This window comes from Pristis pectinata, chromosome 4, assembly GCF_009764475.1.
Source record: "Pristis pectinata isolate sPriPec2 chromosome 4, sPriPec2.1.pri, whole genome shotgun sequence".
Classification (NCBI taxonomy): domain Eukaryota; kingdom Metazoa; phylum Chordata; class Chondrichthyes; order Rhinopristiformes; family Pristidae; genus Pristis; species Pristis pectinata.
The window spans coordinates 66088400-66107778 of record NC_067408.1 but is presented as its reverse complement, the minus strand read 5'-3'; the positions used below and the strand labels follow the sequence as shown (position 1 = coordinate 66107778).

The 19379-nt window shown below is 39.9% G+C and overlaps 2 protein-coding genes across 3 annotated transcripts in view; one reads left to right on the top strand and one right to left on the bottom strand.

Annotated features, from left to right (window-relative positions):
* Positions 1-19379, top strand: part of LOC127569063 (RCC1 and BTB domain-containing protein 1-like) — a 54259-nt gene that overhangs the window by 28725 nt on the left and 6155 nt on the right. The window contains exons 11-12 of one of the 2 annotated variants that reach the window (XM_052013358.1): positions 3947-4077; positions 4976-5125. In XM_052013358.1, coding sequence (XP_051869318.1) covers positions 3947-4077; positions 4976-5116 — 272 coding nt within the window. In that variant the 3' untranslated portion in view covers positions 5117-5125. Of the gene's footprint in view, positions 1-3946; positions 4078-4975; positions 6100-19379 lie in introns of those variants that run through there. The other variant, XM_052013357.1, reaches the window with a different exon arrangement.
* LOC127569642 (histone-lysine N-methyltransferase SETDB2-like) overlaps positions 8985-19379 on the bottom strand; it is a 96776-nt gene continuing 86381 nt past the window's right edge. The window contains exons 30-33 of the mRNA XM_052014441.1: positions 18605-18689; positions 16566-16697; positions 12957-13028; positions 8985-12673 (exon numbers count right to left, since the gene is read on the bottom strand). Of these exons, the coding sequence (XP_051870401.1) occupies positions 12555-12673; positions 12957-13028; positions 16566-16697; positions 18605-18689 (408 nt within the window). The 3' untranslated portion in view covers positions 8985-12554. The remainder of the gene's footprint in view (positions 12674-12956; positions 13029-16565; positions 16698-18604; positions 18690-19379) is intronic.

The following is a 19379-nucleotide window of genomic DNA, read 5'->3' as shown; positions in this document are numbered from 1 at the left end:
TACTCCTCCTTCCTTTTCCTGGTGGTCACCCAGTTACCTATTGCCTGTATCTGTGGAATGAACGTCTCACTAAAGCTCTTGTCTATGATTTTCTTCAGCATTGCAGATGCTCCTCAGCGACTCCAGCTGCAGCCACTCTATGCAGTCAGTCAGGAGCAGCAGTCGGACACAATTCCTGCAGACGTGGTCACCAGGGACACTGGATGTTTTCCTGATCTCCCACATTCTGCAGGAGGAGCATGCAACTGCCATCTCTAAACCCACTAAGAATACAGAAGAAAATAAAAGATCTTACTTTACCACTGCTCATTCTCCTTGCTGAAGTCTCTCTTGACAAAGCCTCAGCACTTCAACCTCAAAACAGCCACTCCCCAATGGCTGCTGCCTCCCCACTGTAGCTTAGCTCTTTTTGGACAGCCTTTTGCCCTTCTTGCAAGTGGTCTGAACTTAACAATTAGAGGATTATACTCAAATGTTTCCCACTGTTCCTCTCCCACAATCCCCATTCTGCAACAAGGTGAAAAGCTCAACTGGGAAAAGTAAATGCTCTTAAAAATATCTCTGACCTCCTTTTGGAAATCATCAAGGCTTTATGATATGATCTCTCTCTCAATCCAGCTACCTGCTACAGGAATGCAAAGAGCTGGCACAAATGTACAAGTTGACATTGCATCCTAGAGGCTTTCTGCCCTCTAGGAAAGGAAAATTTGTAGAACATCTGATCAGCTCCTATTCTGACGTAGTTTAACTGCACGTGTTGTGTCCTTTACAGTCAGTCACTTTGTACGTTCACTGTACAATCCTGAAACACTAAAGAGTATTGTTGTTACATTTAATCCTTTTGTTCTGTGAGTAGGATTTCCCTGTGCAATATTGTAACCTACTGATTTTCCATTAGATTTCCTTTCTATGGAAAATGAGCTCCTGATACATGAAATATAGTTGTGTCGGGGTGTCCTGGGAGTTTTAGGAAGTGGGAGTGAACTGATCATTTTCCAACAACACAACCAAGAATATCAACTGGCCATTCGTTTCCTTGTTTTTAGGATTTTGGTGTTCACAAAAGCAAGTCACTGCACTGTAAAATAATTCACCTGTATGTGAACCAATTTGAGATGTTAAGTTAAATGTACCTCCTCCATTCTATTCTTGCTACATCAGCCTCTCTTTCTGTTTCTTCCGTATCTTTCCTCTCTCAGTGGGCTTAAATCATTCTTAAGGACTCCAATCCAAGTATTAGCCTTTAGATAGTTGATTCTAAACAGTGGGTGAGATTTCTCATCAAGACATTGGGGAAAATCTGAAGAGTTTTCTGAAACTTAATTAGCAACATCTTGTCGTTCCAAGATGGATATGTTTCAATTATTGTGTTTAGATGGTGTTCAAGTAGTCACAAATCACCTCCACTAAAAACTTTTTGTCTCTGCCATTGTTGTGCAGTAATGTGAAGGAAAATTATTCAGCAGCCTTTCATTCAATCAGCTGACTTATTTGAGATGCTGCCAGGTTATGGACAGAAAAACATCAGTCTTAATGCAGGGTCTCAACCCAAAACGTCAGCTAACCCTTTGCCTCCATGATGCTTCCTGACCTGCTGATTCCTCCATCAGCTTGAATTTTGCTCCAGACCTCCAACAGTGTAGCATTCCTTTAGTATTATTTTGGACTGCCTGCTTAGTGGAAAACAAACTCAGTGACGTGTATATCTCTCCAACCCTAACCTCAGGGTATCAAGTTGGTTATCACGGTCACCTTACCCTGCTCTGACTGAGTTGTGGCAGCAACAGAAAGCTGATTTTGGCACAGACTTCCCTATTGCAGTGCAGATGCCTCAAATGTTAGGAGAATGACTTTCAGGTGATCGCTCTTCTCCACAGCCAATTGTTTTGCTTTGTGTGCCCTCTACTTATTCTCCTAGTCACTGCAAGGGTAATACCAACTAATGTCTGCTGATGCACCTATGTCTGGGAGAAGCTGTGTTATGCTGAAGCTTTAATTCAGCTAAAGGTCATTCTGCACCTACCACACCTCACTATTGCAACCTGAAACAACAATGAAAAGCAGTAGACATTAGAATCAATAAACCAACCAACTGCTAGTATTGGGTAAATCCCTGTTGGGAGCTCCTTCCTTCTGCTGACTGCTGCTTTATTGTGCATGTTTAGGAAAAGGCTTTAGCGGAAGTATTCAGCTCCAAAATGTCTGCAATGCCTCAGATCAGTATTGCGTACTGATGCCATAATCTTTGCACAGTAAAACGCCAATCATCTGGCGCACTCAGGACTTTGGTGGTGATGGACCAGCAGACTTTTTGAACTATTGGATATTAATATTCCAACAAAAAAAGTCACTTATTTTAGGTGTTACACAGTAGTATAATACATTTTCAGCAAACCTGAAGGGAGTGCAGGAAAAAGAACCCCATGAATTTCCAGGGAACATGGACACAGGACCCCGTGAATTTCAAGGGAGCATGCGAAACAGAACCAGGTGAATTTAATGGGAGAGTGGGAACCAGGGCTCCAGCGTGTCCATAGCAACATGAGAACTGGTGTTCCAGTGTGTTAATAGAAACATGGGAACTGGGCACCATTGCATTAATGGCAATGCAGGAATTTGGCATGTAGTGCAAATTGTACATTGTAGACATAATTTGGTACCCAAAGGACACCTGTAGCACCAGAATAGACACTAGCAATTCAGATTTTGCAACTGTTTTTTTTCCCTAAAATTTACACGAAACATTTGTTTGAATTTCTGATGTCTTGGTTTTCAACGTGATGTAACATTTTGTTGATGGTTCTGTAGGTGTATGGAAAATTATTTCCACTTGCTGGGTGAATCTCAGTTATGAATGTTTCTTCAGACTACAGTGAAGCATCAAGTCATGGTGTGGGGCTTGAACTAACGACCCACTGCTTTAGAGGAAAGAGTACAGACAACAGAAGCAAACTGACCCTCCGTGTCCTAATTCTGGCAGTCTGTTACCCAGCTGCATTACTGTTTGAATGCTCACTTCTCTGTCTTGGAATAATTGCAAGCATTTATTACATTTTGTTTAAAGAATTTCCAATAAACCTGCCCCTTCTCCAACCTCCCTTCCTTTCCAGGTGGTGTTGCCTCCCAAATCCACGCCTCATAACTCTATATTCAAATGTTTCCAATTGTGTTTCTGCGACGGCAGTGAAACAGCTCTCCTCCATCACCTCTCTTGTTGTCCGGCTGAGTGTGGCCACTCTCATCATTTCACCATGCTCGGTCCTGACGTAGACTGAAAATCGTCTGCAGTGGTCTGCCTTCATGCTCTTCACCGTTACCTCTGGAGCCCTCCGATAGCCAACTCCTCCCACTAATCACCAGCAGTTCTCACCTATGTGCAGTTCCTCGGTAACGTCCTCTTAAAAACATGTTGCATGTGCACAGAGGATTGTTCTAAATTCATATTTCTCGGCCCTGAAGACCTGCACTACTGCCTCTTTCTAAACTTTTTCTCTAGAAATGTACATATCTCAATTTTCCTCTTCAACTGTTATCTCTGCATTGTTGGTACTGAACTTTTATGCAAATCCTTTTTACATCCTCTCCAAACTTAAATGTAATTTCACAGTCTAGTACTTGTCATTGTAATATGGTGGTGTTTTATATATTATTTTGTCAGTGCTTGCTGTTGGTAATGTCTCCTCTTTATATATTTCTGTTTTTGTCAAAATGTTGCGTCAGCATCACCATTTTCCATGCAATTGGCTTTGTGTAAATGCGTATCATCACTTTAGTGTAGCTTGCTGGCTGCATGAGTTATGTGATTTCCTGGAAGCAAGGATTTAGTATCAGCATTTCACAACCTCAGGGGTTACTTTGCTCTGAGTTTATGGAGTTTTGCTTTACCTTGAGTTGAATTTTACATAGGGTTTTTTTTTACACTACTGATTAAGTTTGTTCTTCACAGGGCTTCTGGATCTGGCTACATCCTACTGTGAAAAAAAGGTGAAGAAGCTGTGCCAGGAGATAATCAAGAGAGGTATTACTGTGGAGAATGCATTTTTGTTGCTCTCGGCAGCTGTCCAGTATGATGCTAAGGTGAGAGTTTGTGAAACATTCAAAGCAAAATTTTGCAGATGCTGGAAATCTGAAAGGAAAACAGAAAATGGTGGAAGTACTCAGCAGGTCAGGCAGCATGTGTGGGGAGTGAGCAAAAGAGTCAATGTCTCAGTTTGATGACCTTTGATCAGTAGAGGTGGGTTCTGACGTACCTTTGAACGGAAGCATCTTATTTCTATAGTGTCTTTAATGCAGTAAAATGTCCCTGGTGCTTTATAGAACATTCCCAAATAAGATTTTACACCGTTCCAGGTGATGAGATATTAGAGCTGGGAAATAAAAATTGCTCAAAGAGGTTTTTTTTAAAAGAAGAAAGGAAGGTAGAGTCAGAGACTTGGGGAAGGGGATTAGAGTTTAATGGTTTGGATGCTGGAGGCTTGGTCACCATTGGTAGAGGATGATCAGATGGTTGGAACTGAAGGAGTGTGGATATCTCGGAGCCATAGGGATGGAGGAAATTACAGAGGAAGGGAGGAATGACAACTCTAAATGCATTTTTTAATCAGGAGCCATTATACCTCAATGTGTACAGACGATAACTCTGTGCAAGTTCAGATAATGGCAGCACAGTATTGGATGATGTTGGGCAGCACAGTGGCATAACAGTGCTTCTGCATCTGGGCTCTATCCAGACTCTGGTGCTGTCCATGTGCGGTTTGCGACTCTGTGGACTTCCTCTGGGTGCTCCTGTTTCCTCCCACATCCCAAAGACATGCAGGTTGTAGCATAATAAGTTCTTCTCTTTGTCTGCCTGATTGCCTATAGATCTGTAAAGTACAACTGTTCTGCAATTTTTAATCTGGGAACTGAACTCTTAAATCATTTCCAATGCTTTCTGTATTACTATGATTTAATTCTCTCCTTTCTTTGTGTGTAGGATTTGGAAGAATTTTGCTTCAAATTTTGTGTGAATCATTTGACTGCTGTGACCAACACTGATGCATTTTGGCAAATGGATGGAGATCTCTTGAAAGAAGTTATTGGAAAGGCAAGCAAATATGGAGCCTTCAGGAACTGAATTTGCTGGGTAGATATGCTCAAATATCTTTATAAATATATTCCTTCCATGATTTATTGAGAATTTGCTGCAATGCTTGTATAATCTCCTACCCAGCTCAGTTATATAAAATTGTACTCCTGCCAGGACAATGCAAATAACATGGATATAAAGGATTATTTAATCCCATTTTCTACAAAAAAAATTGCACTAATATTATGGCTCATTGCTTGATTACTGTTAGCTTCCTAGATATAAATAATTATACACAATTCTCCTGTAAGGGAATGGTTGTGTGTAAATTTTGCAAAATTGTTTTCAGTAAACACCAGATGTCTCCCCTTTTTAACAATTGTGTGACAGTAACTACTACTGGTTTTGAAGTGGAGATCATCTCAGTTTCATTAACTTAACAATAGAGCTATCAGGCTTCCCAAGAAGCAGTCATGGCAGGCAGAACGGTAATGTTTTTTAACAGAATTCCAAGGTTGTGCTTTTGTCGGTCAGCATCACTTGGAGTCACAGAGAGATACAGCATGGAAACAGATTCTTCGGCCCACTCAGTCTGTGCTGACCATCAAGTATCCATTTTATCACAAATCCTACCTACCCCAATCCATTTTATTTTCCCCACATTCCTGCCAACTTTCCCCATTCCTACCCCACTCACTTCTACCACTCACCTACACACTAGGGGTAATTTACAGTGGCCAATTTATCTACCAACTCACATTTTTTTTGGATGTGGGAGGAAACCATGTGGTCACCAGGAAAATGTACAAACTCCATACAGACAGTGTCAGGGTTGCTGGAGCTGTGACGAAGCAGCTCTACTAGCTAAGCCACTGTATGGCAATTTATATCATTGTTTTGATGTAGGAATTTCTTGCTGAACCATGTAATTCCTTTGAATTTAATTAAAGACATTGGGGATGCTGTACTGTTTGCCAAAATTGATGTCTTACCAGCACAGTATAAAAAGGAAAACATCAAAAAAGCTTGACACCTGCATTGTGTGTATAGTGATTTCAGTGAATTCTGTGGTATTGCTAACACCATGGATTCATTTTACACTGGCAGGTTCTAGTTCTGTACGTGGCAAGAGTAGGTTGCCCTGCAGTTTCAGTAATCCTTGTTTCAGAATTTCAGTGGGGAGTGGCATAAACTCTTTCTTAGGTAATATTCCAAAAAAAAGGTAACATGCTAATTATATTTAATGTAAGAAAATTATCCAGATTGCAGGAAAAGTTCCTCCTGTAATTTGAAAGAGGTGTTGCTAAACTCTTAGTGCCTATTTGTTTGGATTTTCAATCCTTAATCTGTACAGCAGCACCTCATGAGATTTGTAGAAAGCTTTGGGGGGTGGGGTGGGGGGGGGTCACGTACTCTGTTCCAGGGTTGTAGGCTATTTGGTATATCTTTCTCTAGTTTCTTCCCCTGCATCCTCTCCTCAGCTTGTCCATGAGACCCATATCTTGCTCCCTCAACTCTTTTCCTATTAAATTGCTGTCCCTTCAGCTTTCCATGCTGGCTGATACTAATCCCCTGACCTTCAAATTACCCAAAAGAAACACCTTTGAGCCTGTTGTCCTTGCCCATCCTTGAACATGATGCAGCCTCCCACATTCCTGCCCATCCTTCCTGAAATTCCGTGTTTGAATCCAATTAGATTTCTGTCCTTTGCATAGCAATTAATGCCTTATGCAAGTCACTCCTAACATCCTGTGTGACAAAGGTAATCTATCCTCACTCACCGTCTGCAGCCTTGCATTGTCATTGCTGACACTGACCTCCTCTAACACCTGTCCACCATCATCCAATGAATGGGATCACACTCACCTGGTTGCATTCTTATATAACACTTTGCAGCCAGAGAATTACCAGCAATGTCTTATCTTACTGCATCCACACAGTTACATCTAGTAATTATCCTTGGTCTTCTCTGACTTCATATGTGTCTGCTTCCCCTTAGCAATATCATCTGAAAACATTGTGTCATTTTCCATTTCTGTGTGGATTATTGTCAAGCCTTGCCTCACGCTGACCTCTCTTGACTTGCTCCACTGTTTCAAAACTGTTAGACTGCTTGTCTAACATACAGTGCTAGATGGGGAGGAAGTCTTCTACTAAATGTTCAAAATACCAAAACAACTGTCTCCACTCCTGGTGACTTTGTTCCCTAGTCACCAGCTACATTTATTGTCAGAAATCGAAACAAACTTCATGTCAAGTTTGTCCCCAAGATCAGCTTGGCTCACCTCACTAAGACTGCCTGTTTTCTACATCTGTAATCCAAAAGTAGAATACTGCAGCTGTTGGAGAACCTGAAATGAAATAAAATACAATGCAGGAAGTACTCAGGACGGGTGGTGCTATTATTGCCTGGTGAACTGCAGAGACTGAACAGCAGCTCTCTGACCGCTCCTTTCACCTCCTTCTGGCTGTGACCCTACACCACAAAATATTGGGCCTCCATCTCCCAGTCACTGGCCTTATTTATCCCCCACAGCCTCCAATCTCAGTCTCTCAACCACACACAATTTGCTTCCACTACCTCTTTACTGCAACTCAGTAACATTACAAAATCCCACCCCGCCTCAGCTCAACTCCTACAAAAACTCTTATGCATGTATTATACCCTTTACTAACATACCTTCAGTCTGCCTTCCGTCAGCTCAAGGTCAGGAAAAATACTCCTGCCCATGTCGTAACTCACTGCCAGTTCACTCCAATCACTGCCGTACCCCTGGCCTACACTGGCTCCCAACTAATAAATACCTTCATTTTAAAATTCTGTTCCTTGTTTTCAGATCCTTCCATGACTTCCATTTGTCCTATAACCTCCCAAGGTGTGTTTTCTTCCAATTTGGCCCCTTTGACCATTTCTGAAATTAATTGCTCCACCATTGATGGCCAAGCCTTCAGTTGCTGGATCTCCCTCCCTTGACCTCTTTCCCTTTTAAGGCATTCCTTAAAACTTACTTCTTCAACCATATTTTTGGCTGTCTGCATAACTTCTTCTTAAGAGGCTAAGGGTGAATTTTGTTTGATCGAACACCTTCATAGTTCTTTCAAGCAGTTTATATCAAAGGTACTTTATCAGAACAAGTTGCAATATGAGCCTTTTAATGGATGTCTTTTTAGTATTAGTACGTATCGCTTTACATATGATTTTGAAATCCTACTTGCATAAGAATCCATAAATCCCTTTACCGTGAGGTGATTCTATCATAATCTGTTCTTTAATGTGCAGCATTTAAATCCGGGGAGGACTTGTAACTGAGTTGTTCTGATAGAGAACACTGCAATTTCTCAAGCATACTGTTAAGATCCAAAATCTTAACTCTTACTTGATAGGTTTTGGTAACTTAAATTCTGTTCATTGATAAATGGCCAGGGTTTGATATTGCATGATGCCTGACATTGCGCAAATAATTTGAAACTGCTTCAACAGTAAATATCTATTAATAAGCTATGTCATTTCAAACTGAAACATCTTTGCTGAATACTTAAAGTGTTGAAACCTGCATTATTTACCGAGTATGGAAGTATGCCAGTTTCTTGCTGTTTTACTGTGCATTTGAAGTTTGCATTGGAACATCATTTTGGAGTAGGTGCGAATTTGGATAATTTAAGGATTGTTCATCTTTCCAAACCCAACGGTAATTTAACAGCACTTATCTCTGCAAACGTGCATTTGATAATTAAATAAATATCTCTGGGAATACATTCCAACCCATCACCTATAATTCTCTTTCAGAATTAATATCCACTGGCACCGAGATTATTTGAGAGGCTCCAGGTCTATCACTTTGCCCAAGTTATTTTTATTATATAAATAGTGTAAGAATTGGAAATTTAAATTATGCTGCTAACTCTTTAGGGGAAAAATAAGCTACAAAGGTGTGATACACTGAATTCTATGCAATATTGGTCACTTTCTGATTTTACAATCTTCTCTACAAAAAAAAGTTACCTATCCATAACAATAGCAAAAATAAGTAAAAGAATACTGCAGCCTGGGTAGCATTGCTTAATAGAATCAGAACAGTATTTTACTCTTGCAGTTATTGCACAATACATAGTTAATAAATCGTTTGACATTGCATTGAAAAGATACAATCTCTTGATATACTGACAGATTAAATAAAGGCAAAGACTTAATAGTCACATCTTTCACTACTTTGTGACATCCCAAAGTGCTTAATGGTAGTAATATAGGTAAAGATGTGTGTAATCCTTTCCAGTGAAGTTCCAGCTTGTTATAATATCAAGAACCTAGAAGTTTATTTAATTTTTTTTTGCAGTTTAATCTAATTATAAGGCAACTGTTACTCAGACTGTAGCTGATTAAGGTCAAGCTGAAAGAGGGAAAAGAATAACTAAGTCCAAAAAAGCTAACGGCAAATGGAGAATGAGTAAAGCCTCTGTCAGTTTCAGTTCCCAGAATTGGGGATTAAATCACTCAGGTAATCTGGTCCTCAAAGTCCAGGCAAGTCTGCTCTGTTCATTTGTACAGCTTTGCTTTGTTCAGTGTAATCTTGCAGTTTTGAGAAGAATTGGTTGTAATATTAGTCCCTCATTGTTGGACAAACCTTAAACTGCAGATTTGTTAGCATCACAATTTATAAACTTGTTCACGCAGAATTGGTACAAATCTTTTTCATGCTGAGAAGCACAATTTCATGAAATGAAATATTTGGTTTAGAACAGAAATCGCTGGAAACACTCAGCAGGTCAAGCAGGTTCTGTGAAAAAAGAAAGTTGACATTTCAATCCGAAACATTAACTCTGTTTCTCTTCCCATAATGTTGCTCGACCTGCTGAGTGTCTGCAACGTTTTCTGGTTAACTTATTACTGTTTTTTGTTCCTATGTGCATATCGGAATACAGTTTATTTTATTGTCTCTCCTTAATGCTAATTAGCTTTGTTAGCTTCTCCCTTGGCTTTTTGAAATGTGCTGATTAATAGCTTAACCCATGGGTGGTAATATGTATGAACATTGAACTCTATTCCGAAATTCTGTTCTCTAAGTCATCGGAACCAAATTTTGGAAGGAAATTTGACTTTTTTTTAAAAAAACTACAGATAATAAGCTGCTTTAGATATGTTTAAAAAAAAGTTAATTGAGTGTTAATTCAGGGCTGTGATATTGAGAAAATTGTTGGAGCTGCAGAGTGACAAGTTCCTGGATCCTAATAGACTTCATCCTTGGGTCTTAAAGGAAATGGATAACGAGCTGCATTGGTTTTAATTTTCTAAAATCCCCTAGATTTGAGGAAAGTTCCAATAGATTGGAAAATAGCAACTGTAACTCCTTTATGCAAAATGCAAGGAGACAAAGCAGGAAAGCACAGGCTAGTTAGCTTAATTTGTCATAGAGAAATTGTTAGAAGTCATTATTAAAGATGTTATAGCAGGGCACCTAGAAAAGTTCAAGACAATCAGGCAAAGCCAACATAGCTTTGTGAAATGGAAAACACGTTTGATGAATTTTCCTGTAGTAAAGGGGAACTAGTGGATGCACTGTACATAGATTTCCAGAATGCATTTTGATATTGTGGAAAATAATGTAGGAGGTAACATTAGCGTGGAAAGACCACTGGCTGGCAAACAGAAAACAGGCATAAATGGGTCTTTTTATTGTAGGCAAGATGGTGCAGTGTGCCACAGGGATCATGCTAGGCTCTCTATCCAAATCATTCTTCTAAGTTGAAATACGTTTGCCAAATTTGCTGGTGACAGTAAGATAGGGAGAATGTGTTTTGAAGAGGACATTGAGGCTACAAAGGGCTATGGATCGATTAGTGAATGAACAAAGATCTGGCAAATGGAGTGTAATGTGGGAAAATGTGATTTTGTTTTTAAAAAGCTCTCCACTAAAAAGGATCAAGGAGCCTATTATTTAAATGTTGAGGGATTCCAGCGATTTGGGATGTAGTGCATGATTTGCAAAAGATTAGGGTTGAGTTATAGCAAGTAATTACAAAAGCTAACAATGCTATTGCTTATTGCTAGGGGAATTGAACACAAAAGCAGGGTGCTTCAGTTATCCAGTGAGACCTCATCAGGAGTACAGTGTACAGGATTGGTCATCTTAAGAAAGGAAGTAACTGTGTTGATAGCAGCTCGGGGCTTTACTGGACTAATGCCTGGTATGGGCAGGTTATATTACAAGGAAAAGCTGGACAGGCTAGGCTTGTATCTGCTGGAGATTTGAAGAGTGAATGGGGTCTTGATTCGTACAAGATCCTGAAGGTTCTTGACGGGGTGAATGTGAAAAGGATGTTTCCTCCTGTGGGAGAATCTAGGACTTGGGGTCACTGTTTAAAAACAAAGGTTGCCCATTTAAGACATGAGGCATATTTCCTTCTCTGAGGGCTCTGAGTTTTAAAGGTAGAGGTAGAAAGATTCTTGATAAGTAAGGAGTTGAAAGATTACTGTGGGCAGATGGGAATTCGGTGTTGAAGTTACAGTTAGATGAGATGTGATCTTATTAACTGCTGGAGAAGACTTAAGTGGCCATGCGGCCTACTCCTGTTCCTGATTCACACTGCATGTTCTAACAGCTACCCAAAGTTATTTTGGGAGGCATGGGAGAAAGCTATTTGTATTTGTGTGTGATTAAGCTACAGCTTTTAATAAGTGAAAAAGCATCAAAAAAAAGTTTTGGGACACCTCACTGAGAGTCTGGCTTTACATATATAAATATTTTTTATATCTTGAGCCTGCAGTGTATTTTAGTTGAATGTTGATATAAGAGCACTGCTGTAAATTTTGGTTAAGTTGTATCAAATACTGAAACTGTGACTGTAAACATTTTGAATGGATGTCCTACCAGTAATTCAGTAGTTGCAGTGTCTGACCAGCAGGTGATGGTATGGCCAAGTTTGAGCATTCTTACAGTAAGTTTATCTACTGCCTACTGGCAAGCAACCCAATATTAATTTGAATGTTTTCTGCAGGACTTTTATTGATAACTTTACTGGTAAATATTAGGCTAACTAATCAGACAGCTGGCTGGAAGACCACTTGCATGTACTGGAGATGGAAATTAGCTGTGACTCCAGGCCACCACACTGTCAGCCCGAAGAATTCCTGCAAATGTCTGGCTTAGTCCACATAACCAAACAGTAAAATCAGATCAGAGACCTTTGTATATCATCGGATGCTGCTTTGTGTAGATTAACTGACTCTTGCCTAATTCAGGAGACAGCTGCACCACTGGAAAGCCCTGCCAAAGATAGCTTTGGAGCGAGTTGACCAGTGTGCTTCTGCCAGGTGGTGAAGGTAAAAGTTTCTTCCTTGGATACCTTGCACTTAAAACCCAAGAATATCTGCAGTCCCAGTTTGCTTCCATTCTGGTTATTGTCTGTGTGCTCAATGTGTCTTCTCAAAACAAAAATTGTTTCCCATATGAAGCAAGATAGGTTAGCAGCCAACTTGGAGCAGTTACTTCTATCTGTCAGCTTTCGAGGTCAGTGAATGGGCTAACTTTGCCAATTCCTCAATAAGACACTCTCGTTTCTGCAAGGATAATTTTTCTTCTTCAAGACGTTGCAGGTTTTGTTGTATCCCTGTTTGAGATACAGGGAAACAAGATTGAAGGACTTGTTCACAGAATACCTTACCCATCCAATAAAATACTTTTAACTGTGATTAGGTAAAAAAAAAGATGGGAGCTAATTTACGCACATAAGAGTTAAACTGTAATGAAATAATGACCATGCAACATGCTTTTATATCTTAGTTAAGGTATAAGCAGTAGCATATTGTTTCTCTGCAATGGGTGTTGCCTGATCTGCTGAGTGTTCTCAGCATTTTTTGTTTCAATTTCAGATCCAAGCAGCTGATCCTTACCTGATTGAAATTCTGACATGATGTCTTGAAGTGAATTCATAGTCAGAAGTATTGCCCACGCAATCTCATAGTCTGGAAAATAAAGTATTAATAAGAAAGTAAATATAAAGTCAAGAAGTAAATAAGATTAGAAAATGCAGGTCAGGCAGCATATGTGGAGAGAGAAAAATGGAGTTAATGTTTCAGAGAACGTGAAAAGTCACCAACCTGGAACGTTAACCATTTCTTCCCTCGCAGATGTTATTTAACCTGACCTGCAGTATTTCCACAGCACTTAGTTGTATTTTTAATAACAATAGAGAAGTATAAAACTTCCTGAATCTTAAGATCAATTATTTTTTCTGTGGCTCAAGTTAACTTCTCAATGAATCACTAAACTTGAAATTTGTCTGATTCTCATGTGGAAGCAGAAGTAAGCTAAATGGCTCCTCATTGCCACTTTCCTGCACTAACCCCATATGTCTTGTTACCATTAATTTCTAAAAATCTAACTACATCAGTCATGAATGTGATCTGTGACTGAGCCTCCACAGCTCTTGGACGAAGGATTCCAAAGATTTAGTATCCTTGGGGTTGTTACCTCTGTTCTGAATAGCTGACCTCTTATTTTGACTCTTGTGCATCCCCACCACCCACCATGGGTGGGGGAAACCTACTCCACCTCAAGTCTGTCAAGCCTCTTAAGAATTTATCAGTGCCAATTAAGCAAACTGTTGCCCTAGATGAACTAAAACCAACAGGGCGCCAAAGAAAGGATGGTTAAATGTGCTCAGCATTCCATTAATATGTTTGTATATTTATTTTTAGGGAACACTTGTGGCATTTTTCTGGTTCTCCTGTCAAACCAAGATTTACACAGCACAGCTGCTTTGTCAGAGCTCCTAACAATTAAGTAAAACCAATTTACAACAGGATACAAAATCAGCACAGTATTTTGAAAAGAAAATGGCAAACATTGTTCCTTAGTCAGATTTTTGATTGTGGTTGATTTGTATTGATATTCATTCCAGTTGAGATTCACAGAGTTTGACTCTGTTGCTAAACTAAACACATAACCAAATTCAGCTACTTTCTTCTATCAGTCCTCTTGGTCAAAGCAGAAAATGCTGCAAATACGCAGCAGGTCAGGCAACGCAGGAGTGGAGAGAGAAAATGACCAACAAAACTTAGATACAGAATAGGTTTTAAGTAAATAAGAGAAAAGCAAAGGTCTGTGTGTTGTGTGAAAATGACAAAATGAATGGTACTCAGACATTTAAAAATGGCAGGATCTACTTGAGGCATCAGGATTGTAGGATCATTAACTTAAATTGTTAAGATGTTGCATCTAGAAGATTGAGCAAAGATACTATTCCTTCAAATTCACTGACTAGTGTAGGACACAGAGGGCAGGGAGGACAAAATGACAGGCAACTGGAAACTAGTAAACTTACAGAGGGGTTCTGCAAAGTGGTCATCTTATCAAAGCTGATGAATGGTACCAGTGCCCCTCCTAATATTTCAACTTATTTAGACTCCTTCCAAATTTGCCCTTTCCCATTTTTCATGATCTCTGAACCTCCATGTCTCTTATCCTGTTCAGCTTCATCCCCTACATTATGATAAGCTCTTCCCCCACCACTTATTTTGGGAAGGGATTCCCAACCTCCCTTCTTCCCCCACACAGTGGACCCTTTCTCTAGATCACATTTCTCATTGCAAATATTTACATGCCTCTAGTCTCTAGTTCCTTTCACTGGGAGCTGGAGTGACATCAGCCAAGTTAACTTTTCTACACACTGACTAAATTCCATCTCCTCTGGTCTTGAAGCACTCTGTTCTCTGGTCCAAATCTGATATTGTCATTGGACCTACAGATAAGGGTGGTGGTGTTACTGTTTGATGAAATGACCTCCCCTTTGCAGAAGCTGAAATCTGAAGTCACCTTCCCCTAGACAACAAACCAACATTGCCCAGACTTTCAGTGACCTCTGAAAATCTTCCTTCTGCAGTCTCCACAACCCCACAAAACCTGATTTTATCTACTTTGCATCAACTGAGCCACACTTGGTAGGCCCATCATTACAGTTGGTACTTGCCCCATGGATGTGACTAACTTCCCATTTTTTTTTCCCTTCGCACTCAAGACTCTTTCAACAGGTTTCCTGATCCTGATCATCAGCTTTTCACCACAGTCTCCTGATCCCTCGACACCTATATCCTTATTAGGTCACTCTTCCACTTCTTCCTGGCACAGAAGTCAAGGCAATTCACTAACACCACTACCTTCCTGCCTGGTTGAATGTTCTCACATGAACAACTTCTCCATTAGCTACCTCCAAATGGGGACGTTGGCGTGGGGAACCAAGCAAAGCCTGCCAGTGTGTGGGGTGTGTCAAACATTTTTTTATTCCAATTCTACTGCGACACTTTCCCCCAGCTCTCTGCTAAACTTGTGCCATTTCCCAAACTCACCCTGACTGGTCAACATTTAAAGTTTAAGCTTCAGTCGAGCCCACACCTCAGCTCTTTATGGTGGTTATTAAAGTGTGATATCGACTTAATAAAACCAATAGGTAAAATAATGAACTACATATACATGCAAGGTTAGATAGAATTAACCGTGGAGTGTCATAGCTGGGGCAGGTTTAAATGGCGGGGACCAACAAGGTTACAAACAGCTATAGTTACAGGACAGTGCCTGCATCCCGAGGACCCGTGGTTCCAAGCAGTTAGAGCTTCAGTCCATGTGTGCAGGATCAAGGAAGGGGGAGCAGATATCGATCTAGGCGACAGTAGATTCAGATGGTCAGTGACAGGATGTGACCACAAGTCAGGGACATATGGGGACCCAGAGTGCAACAATATGAGAATTTAAGGAAGAAAGATGGGCCATCAGACTATGGCAGAATGAAGGATATTAAAGCTGGAGTGTAAAAAGGAATTTGGTATAGATGTAGGAATAAGGAATAGATATCATTCTCTGCATCAAAAATGGATATCCAAAGGCTGTGTTGATCACTCCCTAGAGGGCAAGAACATTGAGATATGGTATGGTAGAACTAGGACTCAAAGCACAAAACTGCAGCTACAGAGTTGTCTGAAATAGAAACACAACAATGCAGGAAATACACAGCATCTGTGGAGCGCCTCCATTGTTGCTGCTGAGAATTTTCAATGTTTTCCATTTTATTGTAGAACTATAATGAGACTTTGCCCAGAATATGAGAGGAGCGAAAAACCAATTGAAATGTAAAAACCACAGATATAATAATCTTTAGATTATTACCTGATTCATGTGTGCATTGGCAAAAGGACAAACAGATCACAGTGAATGTGTGTTTAAGAAAATAGTGAGAGACTGTGGTTCCTGGGGCATTAACATCAATACTGGGCTAAAGAAAGCTCCTCTGTTCAGACCAGTGAGCAAGTGAATCAGATTTGTGGCTTGAAACCAAGAACATTGGGGAATGGGGGAGAAAAGTCATCAGGTGAAGTGAAACAGGATGTGATACACAGCCCCTAATGTAATGTATGGTAAGTGTAGATGATCGAGAATCTAGCTCATTGAACAAAAAAAGGAATAAGATAATCATTTTCATATTTCACTACTATCTGATGCAAATGTACCTTTATTGGTGGCATTTTCATTTGCTATATTTCGTTGAATGGAATTCAGATCTTTCTGAATTGTCAAGAAGATCTTCTCCAAACACTGAGCTTCTTTACACATCTTCCAGAACTTCTGTGCTTGCCCTGTAGCTGTTCAGAAATGATTAGGAATGATTGTTAACTACAGAGAAATTACATACTTGCATAGTGAAGGCCAGTTGGCAGATTCTTTGCTGAGCACCCTCTTACTAGGAGACTTTATTTTCCCAATTCTTAAGTCTGGGGCACAGGTATCAGACGGAGAGGGAACAACCAAGAGAGAAGTAAAAATAAAAGAGAATTAAGATAATGGACAGCTAGTTAAGGACAAGCATTTTTTGTGTGCATATGTTGGACAGACTTGAGCTTTCTGGGAAGTTACTTTTTTTTCCATTGGAGAAACGCCAAAGATCCTGATAGATTCGGGGCGTTGGGTAAGCTGGTTACAGCACAGAACCAGCAACTTGGAGGTCAGTGGGTAAAGTCGGGTAAGTACAGAGGGAGAAAGAATGTGAAAGTTACATTGAGTTTTAAGTGGGGCAGAAGGGCTGAGGAGAACGCATAGTGGAATGAACCATTTGTGCCAAATGGCCTCTTACCATGCAGTAAACAATCAAAATTAATTCAATGGAGCTCACAAATTTGTGAGCCAGAAAGAGAAAATGAAGACATCAGATTATAATTAAAGGAAAAAAGAAAATTGGGTTTTATTAACTTCACTCAGGAAATACTTCCTTGTTGATATTTAGCAACCTCAGAACTACAGGGGATAATGCACATATCCCAAAAATAAAGTTACATGCAAAAACTAATGGAAACTGAGAATGCTGGTTTGTTGGTGGTTAGACTTGTAAGAGGCTCAAAAAATACAAGGATACAGTTTTCACTGTCACAATAGTAGCAAATTTCAGCTATTTCCCTTATTCCCCTTTGGAGATTATACATTGCTATATTAGCTTTACAAAGTTTAAGTTACATCAGGTTGTCAAGAATGAAATGCAACAGAATCTCTACCAATTGTGGATTAAAGAAAGTTTAGTAAGTAAAGATGTTTGCTTGTCTGAAATAATTGGGAAGTGAATTGGTCTTGGAATATTAGAACTAAACTAAAAATAGAATATTATTTATCAATATGATGAATAAAATCTGCATGCCACTTGACCCATATTAGTTTATTTTGTTGAAAGGATGCCTGGTGATTATTTCCAAACAAACCTCTCATTCAGTGAAATTTGCAACAAGTTCAACACATTGAATTACTGGGTATAAATCTAGTAGTAAAGCAACAATGTAAATGTCACAAAAATATCTGCCAACTTCCTACAGATTTCAGTATAATCAGCACCCAGCAACTGCTATTCAATTTAAATACTAAAATAGTATGTTGGAAACAACTTTGTCAAGCCAAAAGAAAACAGGAGCAGCTCCTTGAGTAGTTGTGAGCACTTACGGGCCCCAGATCCAAGGACGGACATGCTGGCATTGGAGAGGGTCCAGAGGAGGTTAACAAGAACAATCCCAGCGCTGGAAAGGGTTAATGTATGAGGAGTGTTTGATGGCTCCTGGGCCTGTACTTGCTGGAGTTTAGGTGGTATCTCATTGAAACCATACTGAATATTGAAAGGCCTGGATAGAGCAGACGTGGAGAGGATGTTTCCAGTAGTGGGAGAGTCTAGGACCCCACAGCCTTAGAATAGAAGGAAGTCCCTTTCCCTTAGAACTGAGATGAGGAGGAATTTCTTTAACCAGAGGGTGGGAATCTGTGAAATTCATTGTGACAGACAGCTGTGGAGGCTAAGTTATTGGGTATATTTAAATTGGAGGTTGATAGGTTCTTGATTAGTAAGGGTGCCAAAGGTTACAGGGAAGAAGACAGGAGAATAGGGTTGAGAGGGAAAATTAATCAGCGAAGGTCAAATGGTCTAATTCTGCTTTTATGTCTTACGGTCGTATCTAACAGAATTAAGAATGCAGCAGCACAACTTGATCTCTGGTGTATATAGTTTGTCTTTTATTACCTGATAGCTCATGAGGTTCTGTGATTGCAGTTGAAGTCCCTCCTGTGCTCTCCTTTTGGACATTCTGCTGCATGTCATCAATCTCCTGTTGAAAGGAAACAACACAAGTCTAAGCTTGACTCTTGGCTGTTTCAGTAATTTGGGATTTTCTTTTTTACCTAGAGCTCCCAAACCTCTCTACCACATGGGGATTTTCCTAAATCACATCTGCATTTATTGTAGACACCAATTGCTATGACAAGTCAACAATTCCAACATGTAACCCAAAGGTGGTAGAGGACAATCCAAATGTGATTAGGTCTTTCTGTTAGTTAGTGGTTCACCCCAGTCCTACGGCTGCTTAGCTGGTCTGGACCACACTTATTAGCCTTTCTTTCCTGTGAGAAGTGTTGGGCCTCATGCTGAAGGAGGTCCTTAGATCTGCAGGAGTATTTCGAAAGAATGCTGACTCTGCCACACATTGCCTGGCTGCTAATATAAACCATAAGCTGTGAAGCAATTCCTTTCTTCAGAACTTCGCAGTTTGGGACTATTATTAATCTTAACACACAAAGTAAATTTGATTAAACTGAGTATACAACTTCAAAAGGTATTAATTCGCTCAAGAGGGAGAAGTCTTAATATAAACAAAGTGCTGGAAACACTCAGAAGGTCAGGCACATCAATGGGAAGAGAAACAAAGTTAACACTGATTGTTACTGGGGTTAGACAAACTCTGGCTTCTTTCAGCTAAGCGAGTTACTTATAGTAAACAGTGATATCCAAACCTGATCCT